Here is a 20,964-nt window from a genome sequence, read left to right on the forward strand (position 1 = left end):
TCAACTTATGACTAAGTTCAATTACTGGTATTATTATTTATGGCCGGAAAATCACCATTTAATGCTGACTAAGGAACACAGATTTCCTCAGTAAGCAGGGGACTTAATATAGATGGTGGATTTTCGACAAAGGCTAAATTAGTAAACTCATAATCATATGAAACTCTGATTTAGCAATCGGACATGAGTATCGAGACACGAGTCTCTCATCGAATTCTCAACAGAGAGTACTTTCTCTCAGAGTACATGTAGATATGAAGTCTCACGACTGGACAACGGCATATCTCATGAATACTGAATACTTTCAGTGATTATTTCTATATAGCATCACGTGATGGACGGCTCCTAGACAGCTTGCTCTGCTAGTATAGAGCGATAACGTCTTCAGGAACAAACAACGAGTTTACCCTGACTATATAAAATATATGACTTACCGACAAGCTCATATCGGGATGATTAATGCTCCTAGATAGCTTGCTCTACGGTATGGTACCACAAAGTTAATTATTCCTAATTGCTCCTATTCCATGGTCGAATCCACGACTGGTCCCATGGAATGGCGATAACAATTATTCTGATTCTATGATCGAATCCACGGATTGATCTCATAGAATATCAATAACCATATTATCTCATTACTCCGATTTCATGATCGAATCCACAACTGGTCTCATAAATGGTAATAGATAAATCTTAATTACTTTGATTCTATGGTCGAATCTACGATCCCATGGAATGGTCATGCTCACTTTATTATTCTGAATTCGTAGTCGAATCCTCAGTTGATCCTATAAATTAATAATAAACATCTTATTGCTCAGTTTTGTGAATTATTCTCCATCGAATTCCACAATTGGTAATAAATAATCAACAACCGGGCGTCTAAGCTACCTCTACGTAAGCCCCGATTCAAATGGTAAAAGTGTATTCAACGATGATACACTAACAGTCACCGCACGAACGAGTATTTCAAAAATACAACGAAACGATGAACCTATGCAAAATAGAGAAGAAAATAATAAATAATTAAAATATTGACCAAGGTGCTGGGAGCACGGACACACGACCAACCGACCGTGTCGTGGTCAATCCCACGCCAATTTTTATATTTTAATGCATTTTTATTATTTTTCATGATTTGATGAAAATTCTCTCATTTTATCAAATTTTCTTCGTCTCGAGGAAACTCCTCGGTTTCATGGTACTTCCATAAATCCATAAAAAATAATATAAAATTAAGGAAAGGAGTGTGGGGCGTGACCATTGGCCAAACGGCCATGCCTTGGTCCCAACCGGCCCCACACCCATGGTTCCTTATTATTTTATTATTATTATTATTATTATTTCTCTAATTTCATGAAAAAACTCCTTGATTTCATGGTATTTTTGCATAAATCATCAAATAATAATAAAATAAATTATGAAAACTTGTGGGACCGGGCCTTGGTCGGACGTCCATGCCCTAGACGGTCCCACACGCCCCTTTGTTTTATTATTTTATTATTAGTTTTCCTGGAATTCATCAAATTCCTTGATTTCATGGTATTTCTCTCAAATTAGGAAAAATTCCCTCAAATCATCAAAAATACCTAAAAAATATTAAAAAATCATGAAAACTCGTGGGACCTGGCCCAAGCCGGTGGGCCATGCCTCCATGGTCCCACACGCCCTTGTTTTTATTATTTTAATATTTTTTGCTTCCCTGAACTCATGAAAACTCCTTCAATTCATGGGAACTCCCAAAATTCATCAAATTTCTCAAAATTCATGAATTTTTCATAAAATCATCAAAATATTATAAAATTAAGGAAAAGGCACCACGGAACCGTGGTCACGACCGTCCGACCATGCCTTGACCACGGCGGTCCCACGCCTCCTCATTCCTTATTTTATAATTATTTTTCATCATCTCATGGTGTTTTTCCTCAGTTTCGTTGAAACCCTAATTTTGGCATATTTTCACAAATGGATGCTCAATTTCACGTTAGAAAATATCAAAATTCTCAGGACTGAGACACGGATGCCTTGGGGACACGAGCTCGCTATCTTGACCGACCAAGATTGGCTCTTTGGCTCACGGAAGCCGGTCCCATCAATTTTCACAGTTTTGACCTAATTTGCACAATTGCTCGTATTAGGTCCAAAACTCTCCCAAACACTTTGGATTTTCATGAATTGATCATCAGGCGGTCACGGGTCAACCCAGGGCCGGTTTCATGACTCCATGGTCAGTCCCTCGCCTCGTCATAATTAATTAGGTTTTCTCACCTAAGGCTCAGACGAGCATTTTCGAATAAATGATTAAACCAGCACTTAATCATTCTTTCATCAACAAATCGTCAACTCTTCAGGAGTTCTTTGTATTTGCTCACATGAGCATATGGACACTACATGGTTGATCCACGGTCCCATGTAGTCGCTCTCTCCTTCGTCCCATGGTTAAACTTCTGACGAACCATGAATTGATCATCAATTTGATCAAATTAAGGTTTCTGAATCCAAGGATCATCATTCCAGATTCTAACCTTAATAATTTTATGAAGAACTTATGGTAATTAATTTTATTAATTATGCTCGTTTCAACGACCAGTATTCTAATTAATATTTTTGGTACGCTGCCAATAATTCATCAGATGAGCAACACATGCTCAGACGATCAAATATTCAAAAATTCATCACATGAGCAACACTTGCTCAGATGATAAATATTTGCTCAAACCAAGGAATATTGGTTCAACAATCAATATTCAACGATCCAACGAATGAGAAATACTTGCTCACTTCATCGTAAGAATTATACCTCTGTCTCATGACATGTTCAACTCATGAGTTTTAGAACATCATGTTCAACTCAGCAACTACATGGACTCATCGCCCATCAAACCACGAAGTCATCAATTGACTAACAAACCACGAGACGTCAATCGTGTCACTTGGGGGGATATCACTTAGGGTTTTGGTCTGGCGGTCTACGGTACGTGTGTTCAAACACACGTTGGAATGTGAGCAAGTCGTGCAATCAGTTGAAGGAATTCACGAGGTAGTGGGTGGAAAATCGACCAAGTCTCCACACGTTGAGCAACTGGTTTCAAACACGATCTCCACTTCCCCACTCCTTAATTCCATCAACTGTCACACTTCATGGAATCATGGTGTCGACAATTCCAGTAATATAAATAAGTCTCTGAATCATGATTGAATCATCATCATCAATATCATCAATCTCACGTCAAACTGACAACACGAGATCATCAACTCATCAATTGAGCAACTACTCTCAATTGAGAAATTTCAATCACTCAGAGCTTATCGTATTTAGAATTCACACACCCACATTCTTTGATTATCATTGATTCCACACATTTCTCAGCTTCCCTCCTACAGATCAACCCATCCTCTGTTGTGACCAAATTTACTCTGGAACGGTCATTGTCTTGATTTAGGCCGGAGTACTACAGATTGATCTCTCGAATCTAAAGCACCCCCTTTGCAGCGGTGCATCTGTGTGAGATTTAACATTTTGCTCGGTTTGAGGAGTCTCCTCCGTACGGTCATCTCCTCAATTCCTTAAAAACCAGCAAATCGTTTTTCCCCATCTACAGGTGGGGGGTTTGGATTTTTGGCAGACTGTGGAAATTCAAAAGATGCCAAAATATTGTTCGAAGTGCAAGCTAATTGGTCATACTGATCAGGAATGCAGAAAGCAAACCAAAGCTAACAGTAAGCGACAAATGGTTACACAACACAATGTTCAACCTCATGTTGTTCAGCCTCAGGTTATTCAGCCTCAAGTTATTCAGCCTCAGGTTATTCAGCCTATGGTTGTTAAAAATATGCAAACTATGCAATCTGGTGGTGAGTGGCAGGTTGCACAGCGTAAGAAGAAAGGTAAAAATAAAGGTAATAATACTGTTGTTCATGAAGCTGTTCATAACAATGTGGAGGAAGAAGTTGATCGGGAGTTTGCTGCTAAGCTGTTGAATGCTAAGCAGTTGGAGGTTAATATGGCAAAGGCCAAAGCTGATTTTGAAACTGCCTATGTTGAATTGGCAAGAACTAAGCATTCGCATGTTCCAAATTCAGTTTTAGCTAACAATGAAAAAGTGGGTGAAACTGATCCATTAACTAAGACAGGTTTGGTTGCAACTAGGATTCCTAAACCTGTTAGGTCTGCTCCTTCAACTCCTCTTTGTGATCAACTAATGGATGGTGAATTTTTATTTAATAAAAACAAGTTTGATGTTCTTAATATTGCCCCAGATGTAGCTGAAAGTTCAGTTGATGCTAAGTTCAGGGCAGAGCAAGAAGCGCAAAGAGAACGCATGAAAACCATGCACAAGTTGGTAAACTCTACGGTGGGAAAAAATACTCAACTTGAAACAATTTCGGAAACCGAGTCTGAATTGGGTTTGGAAGATTCAAATTTAAGAAACCGTGTTGAAAAAGGTAACTCGCCAAGAATAAATACTGGGACTTCTTCTTAGTCAGTTAATAACTCCTCCAAAATTAGTTTTTAATGCGTGTTTTTTATTGGAACATAAATGGCATTGCACGCCATGCTGCAAGGTGCAAATTACAGGAGTTACTTAAGGAGCATAAGCCAGATATCTTTTGCATTGCTGAGCCGAAAGTACATTGTACTTTTAATTTTATGCAAGGGTTATATGTGGATGGTTACAAGAGAGATATTATTCATAATTCTGTTGATTCTTCTAAGGGGAACATCTGGATTTTTTGGTCAAATAGTATGATGAGGCATGTTGTTGTGAATACTAGTAGGAAAGCTATTACTATTGAAACGGAGGGTGTGTTGGTATCCTTTGTTCATACTAGATGTTTTCAAGTCACTCGTAGAAGGTTATGGAAGCAACTTTCTTCAGTTGATAATAATACTCCTTGGTTGGTCATGGGTGATTTTAATTGTGTGTTGCGTAACGATGAGAAAAAAGGAGGTCGTGAACCGCAAACTTCAGTCATTAATGATTTTAGTGATTGGATGGATGACAATGATCTCTTTGAAGCTGAGTTTTTGGGTTCTAAATTTACTTGGGCTAATGGGAAATCTGGTGTTCGTAGAATCCTTTGTAAGCTGGATAGAGCTATTATCAATGAAGCCTGGCTTAATAAGTTTGAGAATTGGAGGTGTAAAGCTCTTCCTCGTGAAGTTTCCGACCATTTTTCTCTTATTGGATTTCCTTTTTCCAACCCAAGACCGAAAAGAGATCCTTTTAGAGTGCAAAAGATGTGGTTTTCTCACCCTAATTTCATGCGCATGGTTATTGAGAGTTGGAATGCTCCTGTTTCTGGCTCTCCCGCTTTTATTTTTCCTTACAATCTCAAAAGATTAAAGGCTGCCATGAAGGAGTGGAATTTAAGGGTCTTTGGAAATGTTTATGCAAAGCTCAAACAAGCTAAGGTGACTATGGAAGTTGCTATTCGTATTTCAGATGAAGATCCGGAAGACATTTCTAAGCTCAATTCTGCCAAAGCAACTTCAGTTACTCTTCAGGAAATTCGTGCTCAGGAATCCATTTTGTTGAAACAAAAGTCGAGAAACTTGTGGCTCACGGATGGTGCTAGTAATACTTCTTTTTTCATACCAATATTCGAACTCGCAGGAGCAGTAATCTGATTTCGGAATTGGTGGATGAGAATGGGACTGTTCTAACTGATTATGAACATATTAGAGACCATATGGTTTCTTTTTTTGAGTCTAAGTTTAATGGTGCTGAACTTCCCATAGATGAGGAGTTATTTCATTATGATCATAATATTATCTCTTCCGAAGATAGTCAGAGAATGGATGAAATTCCTACTATGGAGGAGATAAAGACTGATGTTTTTGATCTTGGCGCTGATAGTGCCCCTGGCCCTGACGGTTTCTCTGGTTGTTTCTATAGGCATTGTTGGGATGTGATTCAACAAGACCTTTACAAAGCTATTACCTTTTGCTGGCAAGAAATTGATTCCTCAAGGTACTAATTCTAGTCTTTTGATTTTATTAGCCAAGGTTAGAGGAGCCAACACTCTTCGTAACTTTAGGCCCATTGGTCTTAGTAATTTTTTCTTTATAATTTTTACAAAGATTTTAGCTACAAGACTGGGTAGTGTGCTTGATAACCTTGTTTCAGAGGAACAAGTTGCTTTCATGAAAGGAAGAAACATTCATGAAAATATCAGTGTGGCGTCGGAGATGGTAAATGAGCTTAAAACTAAGTGTAAGAATGGCAATGTGGGTCTCAAAGTTGACATCACCCAAGATTTTGACACGGTGAGTTGGTCTTTTGTTCTAGAAGTTTTTCGGAGGTATGGTTTTTCTCAGAGTTGGTGTTCTTGGATCTTTTCGATTCTTAGCTCGGCTCGTATATCTATTCTTCTTAATAGTAGTCCGGAGGGTTTTTTCAAGATTAATAGAGGGTTAAGGCAAGGAGATCCTTTATCCCCTCTTATTTTTGTTTTGATTGAAGATGTTCTTAGTAGAAATATTTCAAAATTATTTCTAGAAAAGAAGATGACGCCAATGCTTTCCAAAAAGAAAAAAGGTATTTCTCCTACTCACCTTTTCTTTGCTGATGACATTATGATTTTTTATAAAGGCAACATGAAGAGTTTGCACAATCTTCTTGCTTTATTTGGAAAATATCAAACAACTTCGGGTCAAACTGTTTGCCGTCAAAAGAGTAAGGTTTATTATGGTGGTGGTTCTTTGAATCTCTTCACTACCATCACTAATTTACTTGGTACGGAATTTTCTACTTTCCCGGACAGGTATCTTGGTGTTCAAATTATGCCCGGTGCTGTTAAGTATCGCCACATTAGCAATGTGATTGATAAAATTAAGAATCAACTTGCTGTTTGGAAGGGTAAATTGCTCTCTTTTCAAGACAGAATTGTTCTTATTAATTCAGTGATTGCTAGTTATAATATTCACAACACGGTTGTGTATAATTGGCCTTTGAAGTTTATTAAACAAGCTGAGCGTGTGATTCACAATTTTCTTTGGTCTGGGGATGCTGAGGTCTCAAGGAAGTTTGTTGTTGGTTTTCCTAAAGTTTGATGCCCTTTGAATGAAGGTGGTTTAGGTATTTCTAGTTTAGCAGTCACAAACAAGGCGCTTCTCATGAAATTATGGTGGAACATTCGGTCGTCTAACAAGAAATAGGCTCGTTTCTTATGGGCGGAGTACACTTCTCGGCTAGGGAGACTTAAACAATATGGGGTGAAGTCTTCGATTCTTCCATAACTGCTTTTAAGAATTCTAATTTACCCTGGTTCGCAAGACAAAGGTGGATAAAGATTCAAGATTATTATTTTTCCATTCGGTTTGTGCATACTTATCGAGAGGCTAATTTTGCAGTTGATGCCATGGCAAAAAGGGGCAGTCTTTTGAGGAATGGTGAAGGGATGAACTATGATGAGAGACCCTATTTTCTAAGTTCTTTAGAATATCCTAATGTCTCTTATTTCACATTTAAATAAGGACCTCTTTTCTTGTAAACTGCTTAGTTTGTAAGTTTTTGGGTTCTAAGGACCTCTTTTCTTGTAAACTCTTTGTAAATATTTGTTATTCATCAATACATTTTGGACTCACAAAAAAAAAACCAAAACAGTTTTATATTCTAGAACCAGTCTAGTACCCAAACCGGTACGTAAACTGAAACAGTTCTGTGAACTCCGGAACCGGTTATAAAGTCTTAAGTTTGCAGACCAGTACGTGAACTGAAAAATTTCTGTCAACTCCGGAACTTTGAGATGCATCTAAATTTTGCAAACCTGTACATGAGATGCAAAAGTGTTGTCAACTCCGGAACTCAGTAATTGCACATAAGTTTGCAAACTGGTTCGCGTACTGGTGACTCCGCTGATTCACGAACGATTCAAGTAATTGTACTTTGTACATTTAGAAACATATGTCGATTATGATTCAAGTGTAATTGAATTATTTCTATGAAGTAATTTTCATTTGATCAATTCTCTAATTTAAACTAGACTCATTTGATCACATGATTGTGACTCAATATTAATGTCTTAGAGAACATCAAAATGAGTGTTAATCTTTTAAGTTCAGATCGGCTAGTTTCGGCTAACCATGTTGAACATAGTCTTTATACACGGTTCGGTTACTGTTTACCTAACCATAGTGTATATCTTGTATATGTGAATATGATAGAAAGCTTTCATCTAAAGGTGGATATTGTTTGCTTGGTTCCAAAGCTATCTTAGCTTAAACCTAAAGCAACCTAGGATTTGAAGTTTATATAAGGGGAACTCTTGGAATCCTGAAACGACTTTTTGGTGTGTCCTAGTTGTATCTAGCGTCGTCCTCTCCAGAAACCCTTTTAGGGTTTACCGACTACAAAGACTTCATTGGGATTCATGAAGCCAGGCCCAGTTATCTTTTATCTTGATAACTCGAGTATACTGATCTTGATTGTTTGTAGAGCCTTGATCCATCAATCAAGATAGAAAATACTCAACAAAGTCTCTTGTCTCAAACTTTGTTGATTCTACAAGTTTTATACTTGTGAGGTGAATAATAATCTTGGTTGCACTTCGGGTTGCATAAGTCCGGATTTTGAGGATAGCCAGACTTTTTTCTAAGTTGCTATCAATTTCCAACACTTTGATCTTTTGTTTGATTTGATCATCCGTTTAGATCGTAAATTAGGAAATCAGTCATAGGCATAATCTGTAGGAGGAAGATTTGGTTTAAAGTATTCAATTGAGTTGAAGCAACTCTTAGTTGGTGTGAGACCGTCTAAGGGAATCAATTGCGCGGAGCCCTACTAGGATTCAAGAGGCGTAAGTAGCGCGACAGTACCTGAATCAGTGGGAGACTGAGTTCGGGCTCAACTACATTCTAGACCGAAGTTAATTAGTAATAAGCTAGTGTCTATAGCGGCTTCAGGGCATCAAATCTCCAAGTTGTTAACATCAATGAAGCATTCAGATGCACATTACCAATTTACGAATATAATTTCCTCATTTGCGCCTGTCACATCCAACACTTAAAGAAAACCACCATTATCATTCAAAAAAAGCTAATAAAAGCTATGCAAAAAGAAAAGAAAAATAGTGTAAATAATAATAGAGGTCTACAAACTAACCTCGCTTAAAAACACAATAGAAGGACGTGTCTGACAGCTGAAGTGCAAAGTCAATGAAATGCAAGGATGGATACATGAGATAGAGAAACTCAGAAAACACATTACTATACTATCATAAAGTCAAGAGCCATTTTCAAAGAATACAGTTTATATGTCAGTGGCAATATCCTGACATAACCAAAAATAACTAATTTGTACTTGCAAAAACATGCAACAACCCTATGGCAGTGTGAATACACAGAAGATTCCTAACACCACTAACAATACATTGGAATGTTGTTGTGCATGTGAACCTGTTTTTCAGCCAAGGTGTTTGTGGGTGAAAACTGTTTCTGCCAGTTTTGGTAAATTCGGGTGTGTGGATAAGAAACAAATCTAAACCCTAAACAATGCACTGCACGGGAGTACTTTTGATTCGAGAGATCAATCTGTACAATCCTGGCCTAAACCAAGAAATGGTCGTTCTAGGCTTGCTTCGGTCACAAAGTGAAGGAGAAGGGTTGGTCTTAGGGAGGGAAGCGAAGAAAGTGTTGAGACCAGAATGGTTAATCTGAAGGTGTGACTGTTTTATGACTTGTATCAGAAAGTGGAACTGGATTGCGGAATGAAAGCTATCAGTTCTTTGGTGATTTCTGGATACTGTGTTGTTCTCTGACCAAAACTTGTCCTTTGGTGAAAATAGGCGAAACCTATTTATACAAGTCATAATAAAACGTACCCTGGTCTCATAGGAAGTTGGAACGATTGAGTGATGGAAGAGTGTGTAACCTTCAGAAACCGTGCTTCCATGATGAAGGAAGTGGATCCGTTTACACCCGTTACTTGTTTCCACCATTAACCGTCCCGCTTCATGACACTTTCTTGTAACGGGCGTATTGCACGCCGCACGCTGTAAACCGCCAAACTAGTTTGTGACATGTTTGATGTCTCGAGCGTTTTCGTGGAAAACATGTAGCAGTTTGCTACGTGTGGCAAGTCAAAGTCAAGAGACTTTCCGCAGGAAAATAGCATGTGATGCTATTAGGCTCATCTTGGCTGGTCGCCTAAAACTTGCCACATGCCTGTTAGTTCGGTAGCGAACTTGGACGGCCGAGATTATATCTCGTGAGGAAAGGTAGCCATCGATTATGGCCACACCATGTTGATGCCTGACAATGGCATAGTGGCGTTTTTAGCGTATGCCAGTGGCACTGCAGCATGGATGACATAGTTCGTGCATGCCAGTGGCACGGTGGAATGGCTGGCATAGCCTGTGCATGCCAGCGGCGCGATGGTGCAAGTAGCGCCTGGCATAGCCATGGTCACTAGATTTTGGCACATTGGTGTTAGAATCCAATGTGGTGTGGAAACATCAGTTTCAGTGTCCACATCAATCCCAATGCTCTGTGGAACATTATCTGGCTTGGTTGGCGTAACAACTTTGCCTAAATTAGGGTTTGGCATGCCGAAACCCTAATTAGCGCATATGGCATGCGGTAGGTGGCCGTGGCATGGCATTTTATACAAACAGTGCCAGAGTCATACAAGAGGAGCCATAGGCAGGCCACCATGTAGAAACGGTCACATGAGCAAATATTTCCACGAGTGGCTGTGGTATGGCGCCTTTATAGGGTTTCCTAAGTCCGCATGGCTTATGGCATGTTATGGGTCCGAGGCGGCATAGTTTTGTGCCACGATTAGAAGTTAGGGTTCCATCCACCGCCACTAGAGCATGGCCGCGCTTACGGTTAGGCTAGCCAAAATTGAAGTCTGTTGTGATAGATGCTGGTCACGAACAGAGAGTGGGTTGGTACGTTTTGGCATGCTGCCGCGGTAAGTGGCACGTTTGGCATGTGTACTTGGCATGCCCGTTTGGCATGTGCGCCTGACAAGCTCGTTTGGGCATGTTTAGCATGCCGTTAGTATGTTGGCGTGGTTTTTGGGAAGCCAACTTAGTATGGCGACTTCTTGACACAATTTCCACCTCTTTTAAAGCTGTGGCAGGTTTGGAGCAACCTGATTGGTCAATAAAAGTAGGGGGCCGACCAAGCACGGGCGTGGCCACCCTTTTGGTGCGCGTGGAAGGAATATGGCCGGCAAGTATGGACCCAACCGCAACTCATGGAAGTGTGGCAGGTTTAAAGCGATCTGATTGGTCGACAAATGAATTAGGGTCGGTTGGGTAGCATAGGGCGTGGCCAAGTGGCGCCGGCTAGCCTATGGCATGACCACGCTCCCTCTCATTTCTGCTCCTACTCCGCGGCTCCGTTATTTTATGTTTTCTGATTTTGGGTAGGACTTTGCACCGACTGATCCACGACGGATCAATTGCTTAGTTGCTTAAGCATAATTTCGACCAACGGGGCCTAATATACCGTGCAAAGCGCAAAAACTCTAATTTTTGCAAATTAGTTTAAATTCATGAATTATCATAAAATTGATTGAATTTTATGTGTTGACACAGAATTCTTTTATTTACAGAAAGAAGGATGTTTTCTGGTTGAGTACTGATAGACGCATTTATGTGTCTATTTTGTTCTCAATGTTCTGTATTGTTAGACTCGATTAAATACTTATTGTGTTATTTTATGTTTTTGTAGATGTTTTTGGAAAAATAAGTCCTTGCAGCGAAATGGGCTCGAAAAGTAGTGTTTTACACCCCATGACAAAGTACTAAAGGCACCGCAGAAATGCACCGGAAGCACCCCAGAAATGCACTTGAGGAACCCAGGAAAATTACTATTTCCACCCCAATTGCTATTCGCACCCCAGCTCTGGTTAAGGGGCACCCTTCTTCTCAAATTCAAAAATAAATTTTGGCGGGAAATTTTCTTTATACACTGGTAGATTTTCCAATCGATTTTTGAAGGTTTTATAAGGAGATTAAATCGCTGAAACTTAATGGGTATATGTGATATGGATATAAGAAAATATTGTGGTGGTTGGGATCGATCAAATTTGGCCAGATAATCGATTCTCGATTATAGCAGGAAAGAAGAGATATCGGTTAAACTTGGAAAGAAAATTACGTAAAGATGCTGCATGGATTGTGGAATTTAAGTGAAGATATTCTCCTAGGTTGCATATCAACAGATTGTGGAAATTATCAAGACAATTAACGCATGCAGAGAAAGAAAATAAGAAATTATTCCCAAGAATAATTTTCCTTTACTGTGAAGATTTTGAGGAATTAACGGCGAGATTTGATGCGCCTGGAATGTATAAATAGGAGATACATGAGTCCTAGAAGGGGTGTCGAGAGTTTGGGGTCGAGAGGAGAGCTCAAGAGGCATGAATCAAGAGTTTTCAGAACTCTGTTGCTGCTGCTCCTGCTGCTCGTGAAGAACAGGGAAACGACGACGGTTTATTCATACGTCGTAACAGTTTCTTCAACTGGATTGTAACGTTTATCTTCATTGTAACAGTTTCTTCATCCTCGTTTGCAACATTTATCTTCAGATTTGTAACGATTATCTTCAGCATAACAGTTGAGACTTGAAACAGTCGGTCTGTAACGCATATGCGCTGTTGCAGATTTTCTGTTTCATTGTTTTCTCTTCTTGTAAATACCAATTGAGCTTAATAAAATATTTTGAGAGGTATTTCACCATGATGAGCTAAACCCAACATTGGGACAACAGAGGAGGCGATTTTCGTCATTCTGTTAAATTTAATTTATTCTTTTTATGACTTTTGCATTGATTTAAAATTGAAAAAATGATTTTGATTAATTAGTTATCATTTTATTTGATGCGGCATGCTTGCTTAAATGTTTGATGTCCCATGCTTACGATTTATAACTAATATTCTGAGAATATATATTGGCAAAATAAGAGTCCGTACATTTTATGTTTTGAGCGATAATTGTTAAGGATAAATAAAATGTACCATATGCATGAGAATTGGCCAAGTCCTTAGTCCCAGTAACTCTCTACCAATTTATTAATATTTTTGTATATATATTTTTATCAAATCTAAAAAATTATCCTTCACAAGTCCGAGAGTTTGAAACTCATTACTACAACCCCACGAAAAATCATAAATCATTTTGGCGCCGCCGACGCGGAATTGTGTTTAGGTAGAATTTTTTTTTTTAGATTTATTTTTCTTTGTTCTTTTATACGTTCTTTGGGTATTTGTCTATGTGATACAAGTTTTGAGGCTTGGATCGAAAAGAAAAAAAAAAGAAGAAGAAGTTGTCAAAGATTTTTGGCGATTTCATAAAGACTGTGAGCAAAGCTTAAAGCAAAAAGAACGGAAAGAAGACGAAGGATTTTTTTTATTATTATTATTTTTTAGATATTTTTTTTTATTATTAATTTTTTTTTAGAAACTGTAATTAAGGTTTTATTTTTGTAATCTTTTATTTTTGGACATTTTTTTAAACCCTACGAAAGGGTTATATAATTAAAAAAAAAATTAAATACAAACTGTTTGCAGAGAAGGACGACGATTACTATATCGTCTCGGCCCCTCGGGTTCGCACACGGCATAGGAGTCGTGGCCCGAGTCGACGACAACGGTTCATCGCCCGTCTGGTACGGGAGGCAAGTCCAATCGAAACACCCGCGAATCTCCTGCAAGCGGGTTACTGTCTTCCTTAAGGTGATAATTGTTTGAGGACGAACCAGACTGTCTTTATTTTCCTAGTAAAGGGAAAGGCCTGGCCTAAACAAGACAAGGGTTCGGATTTCATCACTGTTCCCTTCTTTGCCGTTTTAGGAAAACAAAACCTAACACGAACCCAAGCTTTAAAATATGATTAGAAAGAGACCTATAGGGTATCGAGCTTGTTAGGAAAATTTTTCGAAAAATATTGGTTGCTCTTTAAGCACACTTCAAAGTTCATGATGGTTTCTCTGAGTTGAATGCATGACTGCGCCGCCTTCTAATGCGGTGAGGCCTTGGGTATCAAAGCTCTACTAAGCTTCTCTCGCCTCTATTGAACTTACTTTGACTCGGATTGATTCCATAGGGGTTTTCTCAAATTGCAACGAATTCCCTTTCGAAAGATAGAAGCTGGTCTAGAAACAATCTAAGTGGAGCCATCATGCTTTTTGTTTGCTAGATTTTATAGGTTTGATTTGGTCGAGTCAGCCTTGTTTGTGATTGTGTAGAATTCCTCTGTAGTTTGTGTTTCTTCGGTGATGAATCCTTTTCAGGAGACGCCACCTGAAATGACGTTACGAGAATATATGAGTAGAAATTCTCGTTATCAAGAGACGTCTTCGAAAATGACTCTTGGTGAATATATGCAAGGGAAACGACATTGGGATGTTCCAACGGTTAGCGATGAATCACCTCTAACGATCTACGAGAAGTATTATAAAAATAGACCGCGTAGTTTGGAACAAAGATTGAGAATTATTAGATATCAAAAATTATATTATGATGAAGAATTGGAAATGTGTGGGAATAATGATCAGGAATTTGTTACCCCAGTTGAGCCTTATAATGATTATATTATTTCTGGTTCAGATCCTAATAATTTTAAAAATTATTCACCTATTCAAAAGGACGAGGATTTGACTAGAGATACCCCCGTTTCAGACGATGTAGTATGTCCTGTTTACGAAACCAAGAAAGGTTTAGAGGAACCGGTTTATCCTGAGAATACTGTTTTAGAGTCATACGATTTAGAAACAATAGTCTTAGATGAACTCGTAGAGGTGAGTGAGGATGCACCGCAAGATTACAACTTAGAAGAATCAATTTCCCATTTTCAAGAATCTGATGACCTACAAATTAGGGAAGTTGTGACTAGTCTATCTAGAGACACTGAAAACTCTAAGTTTGGGGGTGAGTATCATCCTCCATGTGCTTTAACTCTTAGTAAGGTCCCTCACTTGGGACTTGACATCAATGCCTCAACCATCTTACAAGATTATCTTCATACTCGTTTTCCAGAACCTAATGATATCCAACAAGAGTCTGAACTGTTAGAAACCCATCCTCTGGTTGATGTGGTTAACCCAGGCAATAATACCAAGATTGATTTTGTTTTCCCACCAAATAGTTTTCTTCCAAATGTGGGAACATATAGATTTCAAATGTGTCGAATATTAAGTTTTAAGACTAAACCTAAATGCCTTAGGAAATTAGAATCGACACATTTGCTTAAGAATGACCACTACTCTCACTGTGGTCAATTATTTAAGTCAAACCTGATTGACTTAGAGGATCCTCAGTTATTTAGGTTATTATTATTTTGTGATTCTAAGTTCTTATTTGAGTTTTTCCAGACTCTAGGACCTAATAATATGGATCCAACCTATGAGGAAATGCATCCGAGGAAAATATTTTATTTAGACCCTTTCATAGAACCTGAACCTGAACCACAATTAGATATAAATATCTTAATCAGGAAACTAGATAAGGGCATGCTATCCTTGTTCACTTTCTTGGGTTATTGTAGTTTCCTTTGGTCAGCTCTATTTCGTTTTGAAGACCCACAGTTATTTCGACTGTTATTTTATGGTTCGAGTTGACTAATCCTTTCCTAAGTCTGGCTGAATACTTTAAACTTAGCACTTCTTGGGAGGTATCCCATGCTCATGCGACACGGTAATATCTTTCCTTATCTCTTTTGCTTCATTGGTAACAGTTTCTCCTTGTTCATGCTTTTAATTTCATCTTTAGAACATTGAGGACAATGTTAGATTTAAGTTTGGGGGTGGGGAAGCACTTTTAGTTGCACTTTTAAAACTTCTAGCGTCACATGGTATCCGGTTAGCTAAGTTTACATACTGTTTCTCACCGAAAAGATACAAATTGGAATGCTAGGGATAACAACCTTTTGAGACATTAGAGAAAAAAACATTGAGATCCTTGAAATTCAGGAGAGAACTTGTTCCTTTTAGAGGGTAACCGTGATGGACCTTACCATCCATGATGGAAAGGCAAGTAGGTCAGGAAATGCCAGAAAGACAAAGCAACCTCACAATGTAATCATAGTTACTGGATTACGACTCTCTCTCAGTAGAAACTTATCATCATCAACAAGCGGAGCGACATCAAAATCTATGAAGAAAGTTGAAGACGTTTTAGGTTTAGAAGCAAAAATAGAAGAGAATAATTCAAAAATCAAAGTTGAAGTTATAAGAGCAAATGATATAAGTTGTTAGAATCCATGATACCAAGACATCACAAGTTACGAAGATCCAAGTTTTGAAAGTCCTTCTCTCATGGCCATGTAAATTTTTTTCTTGTAATTTTTTGTTTTCAAAAAAAAAAAAAAAAAAATTAGACCAGACCAGTAGACCAATCGGAATAAATACTAACACTTGGATAGCAATATGTGTGTGTTCTCCCTGTTTCCGTCGCCTAAGCAAGCGTGGAATGCAGGACCCGTGGGAACAATCGTGTAATCTGCTGACAAGAAGCATGCGCTTGGATCAAAAAGATCTATTCATGCCGTTAAGTTTAAAAAAAAAAGGTTATTGTTCTGTGTAGTCAACTGCTGGTTCCCTTGTATTTGCCAGTTTGTTGATCTAGATTTAAATTATTGACCACTGGTTCCCTTGTATATGCCAGTGTGTTAATATTAGTCAGACCGGTATCTCAGTCATTTAGGTTAGGTTCACCTTGGCAGAGGCCTTCAGACAGATATGGGAAACACCGTTCACTTTTCAACCATCTACATTTTTATTTTTCCATCTTCTTAATCTTTTCATGTGATTAGTCTGACTCCGAGTATGATGTCCATCGTGAAACTATCTTAGTAGAGCTCTGTCACTTATATATGATTTTAGTATGCTTGAGTGCAAACTCGTGTACATCAATTGGAATTTCGCATCAGGGTACTTCCTCTTGTAGTCAATAAGTATGCCAACCAAGGAGATTCTTTAGTTCTTTCCAAGGTTCGTTGTAGATAGCTAGGGTCTGGAGTATAAAGGTTTTGTGGGTACACCTCTGGTAAACCCTCCGGAGACAACATTCCGCCACTAGGGACACCTAGTGGTTTAACGACTTGCTGCACGTGCTAAGTGTAGTCATTTTATTTTTTAGATTAGATTTTCTCGAGGACTAGCAAATAATAGGTTTGGGGGTATTTGATAGACGCATTTTTGTGTCTAATTTTTCCTCAATGTCCGTATTGTTGGAACTCTATTTTTGTACTAATATTGTGTTTTTATGTATTTTTAGGAAATAAACATTTTTGGAAAATTCGGCTCGAAAAGTTGATTTTGGCACCCGGAGGACAAGTGTTATTCGGACTCTCGCTTTTGGATAAGGGGTAACCTAATTACTAAGGGGCACCCACAGGTCACCCCCAAGGCATCTGCTATTCGCACCCCAGTTCAGGATAGGGGGCATATCATCTTCAACATTCAAAAATGTTTTTTGGCGGGAAATTAAATTCTCAACTGGCAGAAGTTTGATCACAAAAATGAAGGGGTTACGGGTCGATTCAATGGCTGAAATTTGATAGAGAGATGTGATATAGGTTAAGGAACACATTTTGGGCAGTGGGTTCGATCGGAATTGGCTGGAAAACGCGTGATGATTCACACACCCAAAACAGAGCACGTGTACTGTAACACGAGCAAAATTGAAGTTCTTGTGTGCATGGAGGAGTTCTAATAGCGTTGGAAGAGTGCTGAGACGTGGAGAAGGCTAACTAGAGCGTGCAGGATCAAATCTAACGCGTGCATGGGATTAAAAATGGAAATTATCGTTATTTTTGGCAGCAAGGAATAATCAAATTAAATAGAGTATATACGCAATCAATGGTCGGATTTTTGGCCTCAATTCACTATAAATACACGTACAATTGAAGCTAGCAAGTTTGGAGAGTCTTGGAGAAAGTTTAGGAGTCGAGAGAATCAAAAGAAAGTCACGCAGAGAAGAGAAGTTTGCTGCTGGTGCAAGGAAGAACACGAAGAACATAATACCCTCAGGGACAGTCGTTTATCAACAGTGACATCGACTGTCATCTGTGGGTCGTAGTTTCCCAACGACAACAACACTTCAGCTTTGTCTGGACGCCTTGTGTGGGTCGCAGAATTCTGTTTTATATCATTTTCTTGTCTTTCTCTTCATTGTAAAACACTTTTGAGCATCAATGAAATATTTGAGAGGTTTTCCAACATGATGAGTGGCTAAAATACCTGGTGACTGAGGCGACGGAGGAGCTATTCACTCATGTTTAATTGGTAAATTCTTTTTATAATTTCTTAATTATTTATTTTATTTAATTCACTTGGATCAATAAAAAAAGAGATAAAAATGGTTTTCTTAATTAGTTGTGAATTAGTTTGATGTTTTATGCTTAGAATTAATTCTTTGATAAATCATGCTTAAGGATTACAATTTAATATTTGGACACCTTATAGATTAATAAGTCATTTAATGGAAAAAGAGCTAGATAATAATTATGAAATATTTTTGTAACCAATCAACTTGATGTAATAGTAAATCCGGAGCCTTAGTTCATTTTAAATCTTGACATCACACTTTGAAAATTAATTTTCTTTATTTTTATTAAATCTAAAAAAAAAGAGTTACCTTCACAAGTTCGAAAAGAACCCATTTTACCACAATCTACAACAACTTTTGAAAATACATCAAATTTTTGGCGTTAGCTAAGTTTACATACTGTTTCTCACCGAAAAGATAGAAATTGGAATGCTAGGGATAACAACCTTTTGAGACATTAGAGAAAAAGACATTGAGATCCTTGAAATTCAGGAGAGAACTTGTTCCTTTTAGAGGGTAACCGTGATGGACCTAACCATCCATGATGGAAAGGCAAGTAGGTCAGGAAATGCCAGAAAGACAAAGCAACCTCACAATGTAATCATAGTTAATGGATTACGACTCTCTCTCAGTAGAAACTTATCATCATCAACAAGCGGAGCGACATCAAAATCTATGAAGAAAGTTGAAGACGTTTTAGGTTTAGAAGCAACAATAGAAGAGAATAATTCAAAAATCAAAGTTGAAGTTATAAGAGCAAATGATATAAGTTGTTAGAATCCATGATACCAAGACATCACAAGTTGCGAAGATCCAAGTTTTGAAAGTCCTTCTCTCATGGCCATGTAAATTTTTGTCTTGTAATTTTTGTCTTGTAATTTTTTGTTTTCATGGCCGTGTGGATGTGTCTCCCCTTTTCTTCAGTTAGCTTTAGAGCTGACACCTTTAATTTCTCTGGCATTCTAGTTACTTGGAGATAGGTTGAGAATATGTATGTCCTCATAGCTCTTTGGATACTTGTGACCAATTAGGAGTAAATGGTTTTTGTGGGTACACCTCTGATAAACCCACCCGAGATTAACTCGGTTTTATTTTTTAGTTTTGCTCGAGGACTAGCAAATAATAAGTTTGGGGGTATTTGATAGATGCATTTATGTGTCTATTTTGTTCTCAATGTTCTGTATTGTTAGACTCGATTAAATACTTATTGTGTTATTTTATGTTTTTGTAGATGTTTTTGGAAAAATAAGTCCTTGCAGCGAAATGGGCTCGAAAAGTAGTGTTTAACACCCCAGGACAAAGTACTAAAGGCACCGCAGAAATGCACCGGAAGCACCCCAGAAATGCACTTGAGGAACCCAGGAAAATTACTATTTCCACCCCAATTGCTATTCGCACCCCAGCTCTGGTTAAGGGGCACCCTTCTTCTCAAATTCAAAAATAAATTTTGGCGGGAAATTTTCTTTATACACTGGTAGATTTTCCAATCGATTTTTGAAGGTGTTATAAGGAGATTAAATCGCTGAAACTTAATGGGTATATGTGATATGAATATAAGAAGATATTGTGGTGGTTGGTATCGATCAAATTTGGCCAGATAATCGATTCTCGATTAAAGCAGGAAAGAAGAGATAACGGTTAAACTTGGAAAGAAAATTACGTAAAGATGTTGCATGGGTTGTGGAATTTAAGTGCAAATATTCTCCTAGGTCGCATATCAACAGATTGTGGAAATTTCAAGACAATTAACGCATGCAGAGAAAGAAAATAAGAAATTATTCCCAAGAATAATTTTCCTTTACTGTGAAAATTTTGAGGAATTAACGGCGAGATTTGATGCGCCTGGAATGTATAAATAGGAGATACATGAGTCCTAGAAGGGGTGTCGAGAGTTTGGGGTCGAGAGGAGAGCTCAAGAGGCATGAATCAAGAGTTTTCAGAACTCTGTTGCTGCTGCTCCTGCTGCTCGTGAAGAACAGGGAAACGACGACGGTTTATTCATACGTCGTAACAGTTTCTTCAACTGGATTGTAACGTTTATCTTCATTGTAACAGTTTCTTCATCCTCGTTTGCAACATTTATCTTCAGATTTGTAACGATTATCTTCAGCATAACAGTTGAGACTTGAAACAGTCGGTCTGTAACGCATATGCGCTGTTGCAGATTTTCTGTTTCATTGTTTTCTCTTCTTGTAAATACCAATTGAGCTTAATAAAATATTTTGAGAGGTATTTCACCATGATGAGCTAAACCCAACATTGGGACAACAGAGGAGGCGATTTTCGTCATTCTGTTAAATTTAATTTATTCTTTTTATGACTTTTGCATTGATTTAAAATTGAAAAAATGATTTTGATTAATTAGTTATCATTTTATTTGATGCGGCATGCTTGCTTAAATGTTTGATGTCCCATGCTTACGATTTATAACTAATATTCTGAGAATATATATTGGCAAAATAAGAGTCCGTACATTTTATGTTTTGAGCGATAATTGTTAAGGATAAATAAAATGTACCATATGCATGAGAATTGGCCAAGTCCTTAGACCCAGTAACTCTCTACCAATTTGTTAATATTTTTGTATATATATTTTTATCAAATCTAAAAAATTATCCTTCACAAGTCCGAGAGTTTGAAGCTCATTACTACAACCCCACGAAAAATCATAAATCAAGTA

The 20,964-nt window shown here is 38.0% G+C and overlaps 1 protein-coding gene and 1 non-coding gene across 2 annotated transcripts; one reads left to right on the forward strand and one right to left on the reverse strand.

Moving 5' to 3' along the window:
- Positions 1 to 4,906: 4,906 nt before the first annotated feature.
- On the forward strand, positions 4,907 to 7,057 carry LOC113343998. Its single transcript, XM_026588060.1, has 4 exons — positions 4,907 to 5,535; positions 5,619 to 5,913; positions 6,086 to 6,271; positions 6,608 to 7,057. The coding sequence occupies exons 1-4, from the start codon at positions 4,907 to 4,909 to the stop codon at positions 7,055 to 7,057; spliced, it is 1,560 nt and encodes a 519-aa protein (XP_026443845.1).
- Positions 7,058 to 8,904: 1,847 nt separating this feature from the next.
- On the reverse strand, positions 8,905 to 8,995 carry LOC113344068. The gene has a single exon (XR_003357644.1). It is a non-coding gene; the product is annotated as a small nucleolar RNA Z101 (small nucleolar RNA).
- Between the last annotated feature and the right edge of the window lie 11,969 nt (positions 8,996 to 20,964).

Source organism: Papaver somniferum, unplaced genomic scaffold (assembly GCF_003573695.1).
Source record: "Papaver somniferum cultivar HN1 unplaced genomic scaffold, ASM357369v1 unplaced-scaffold_70, whole genome shotgun sequence".
Lineage (NCBI taxonomy): Eukaryota > Viridiplantae > Streptophyta > Magnoliopsida > Ranunculales > Papaveraceae > Papaver > Papaver somniferum.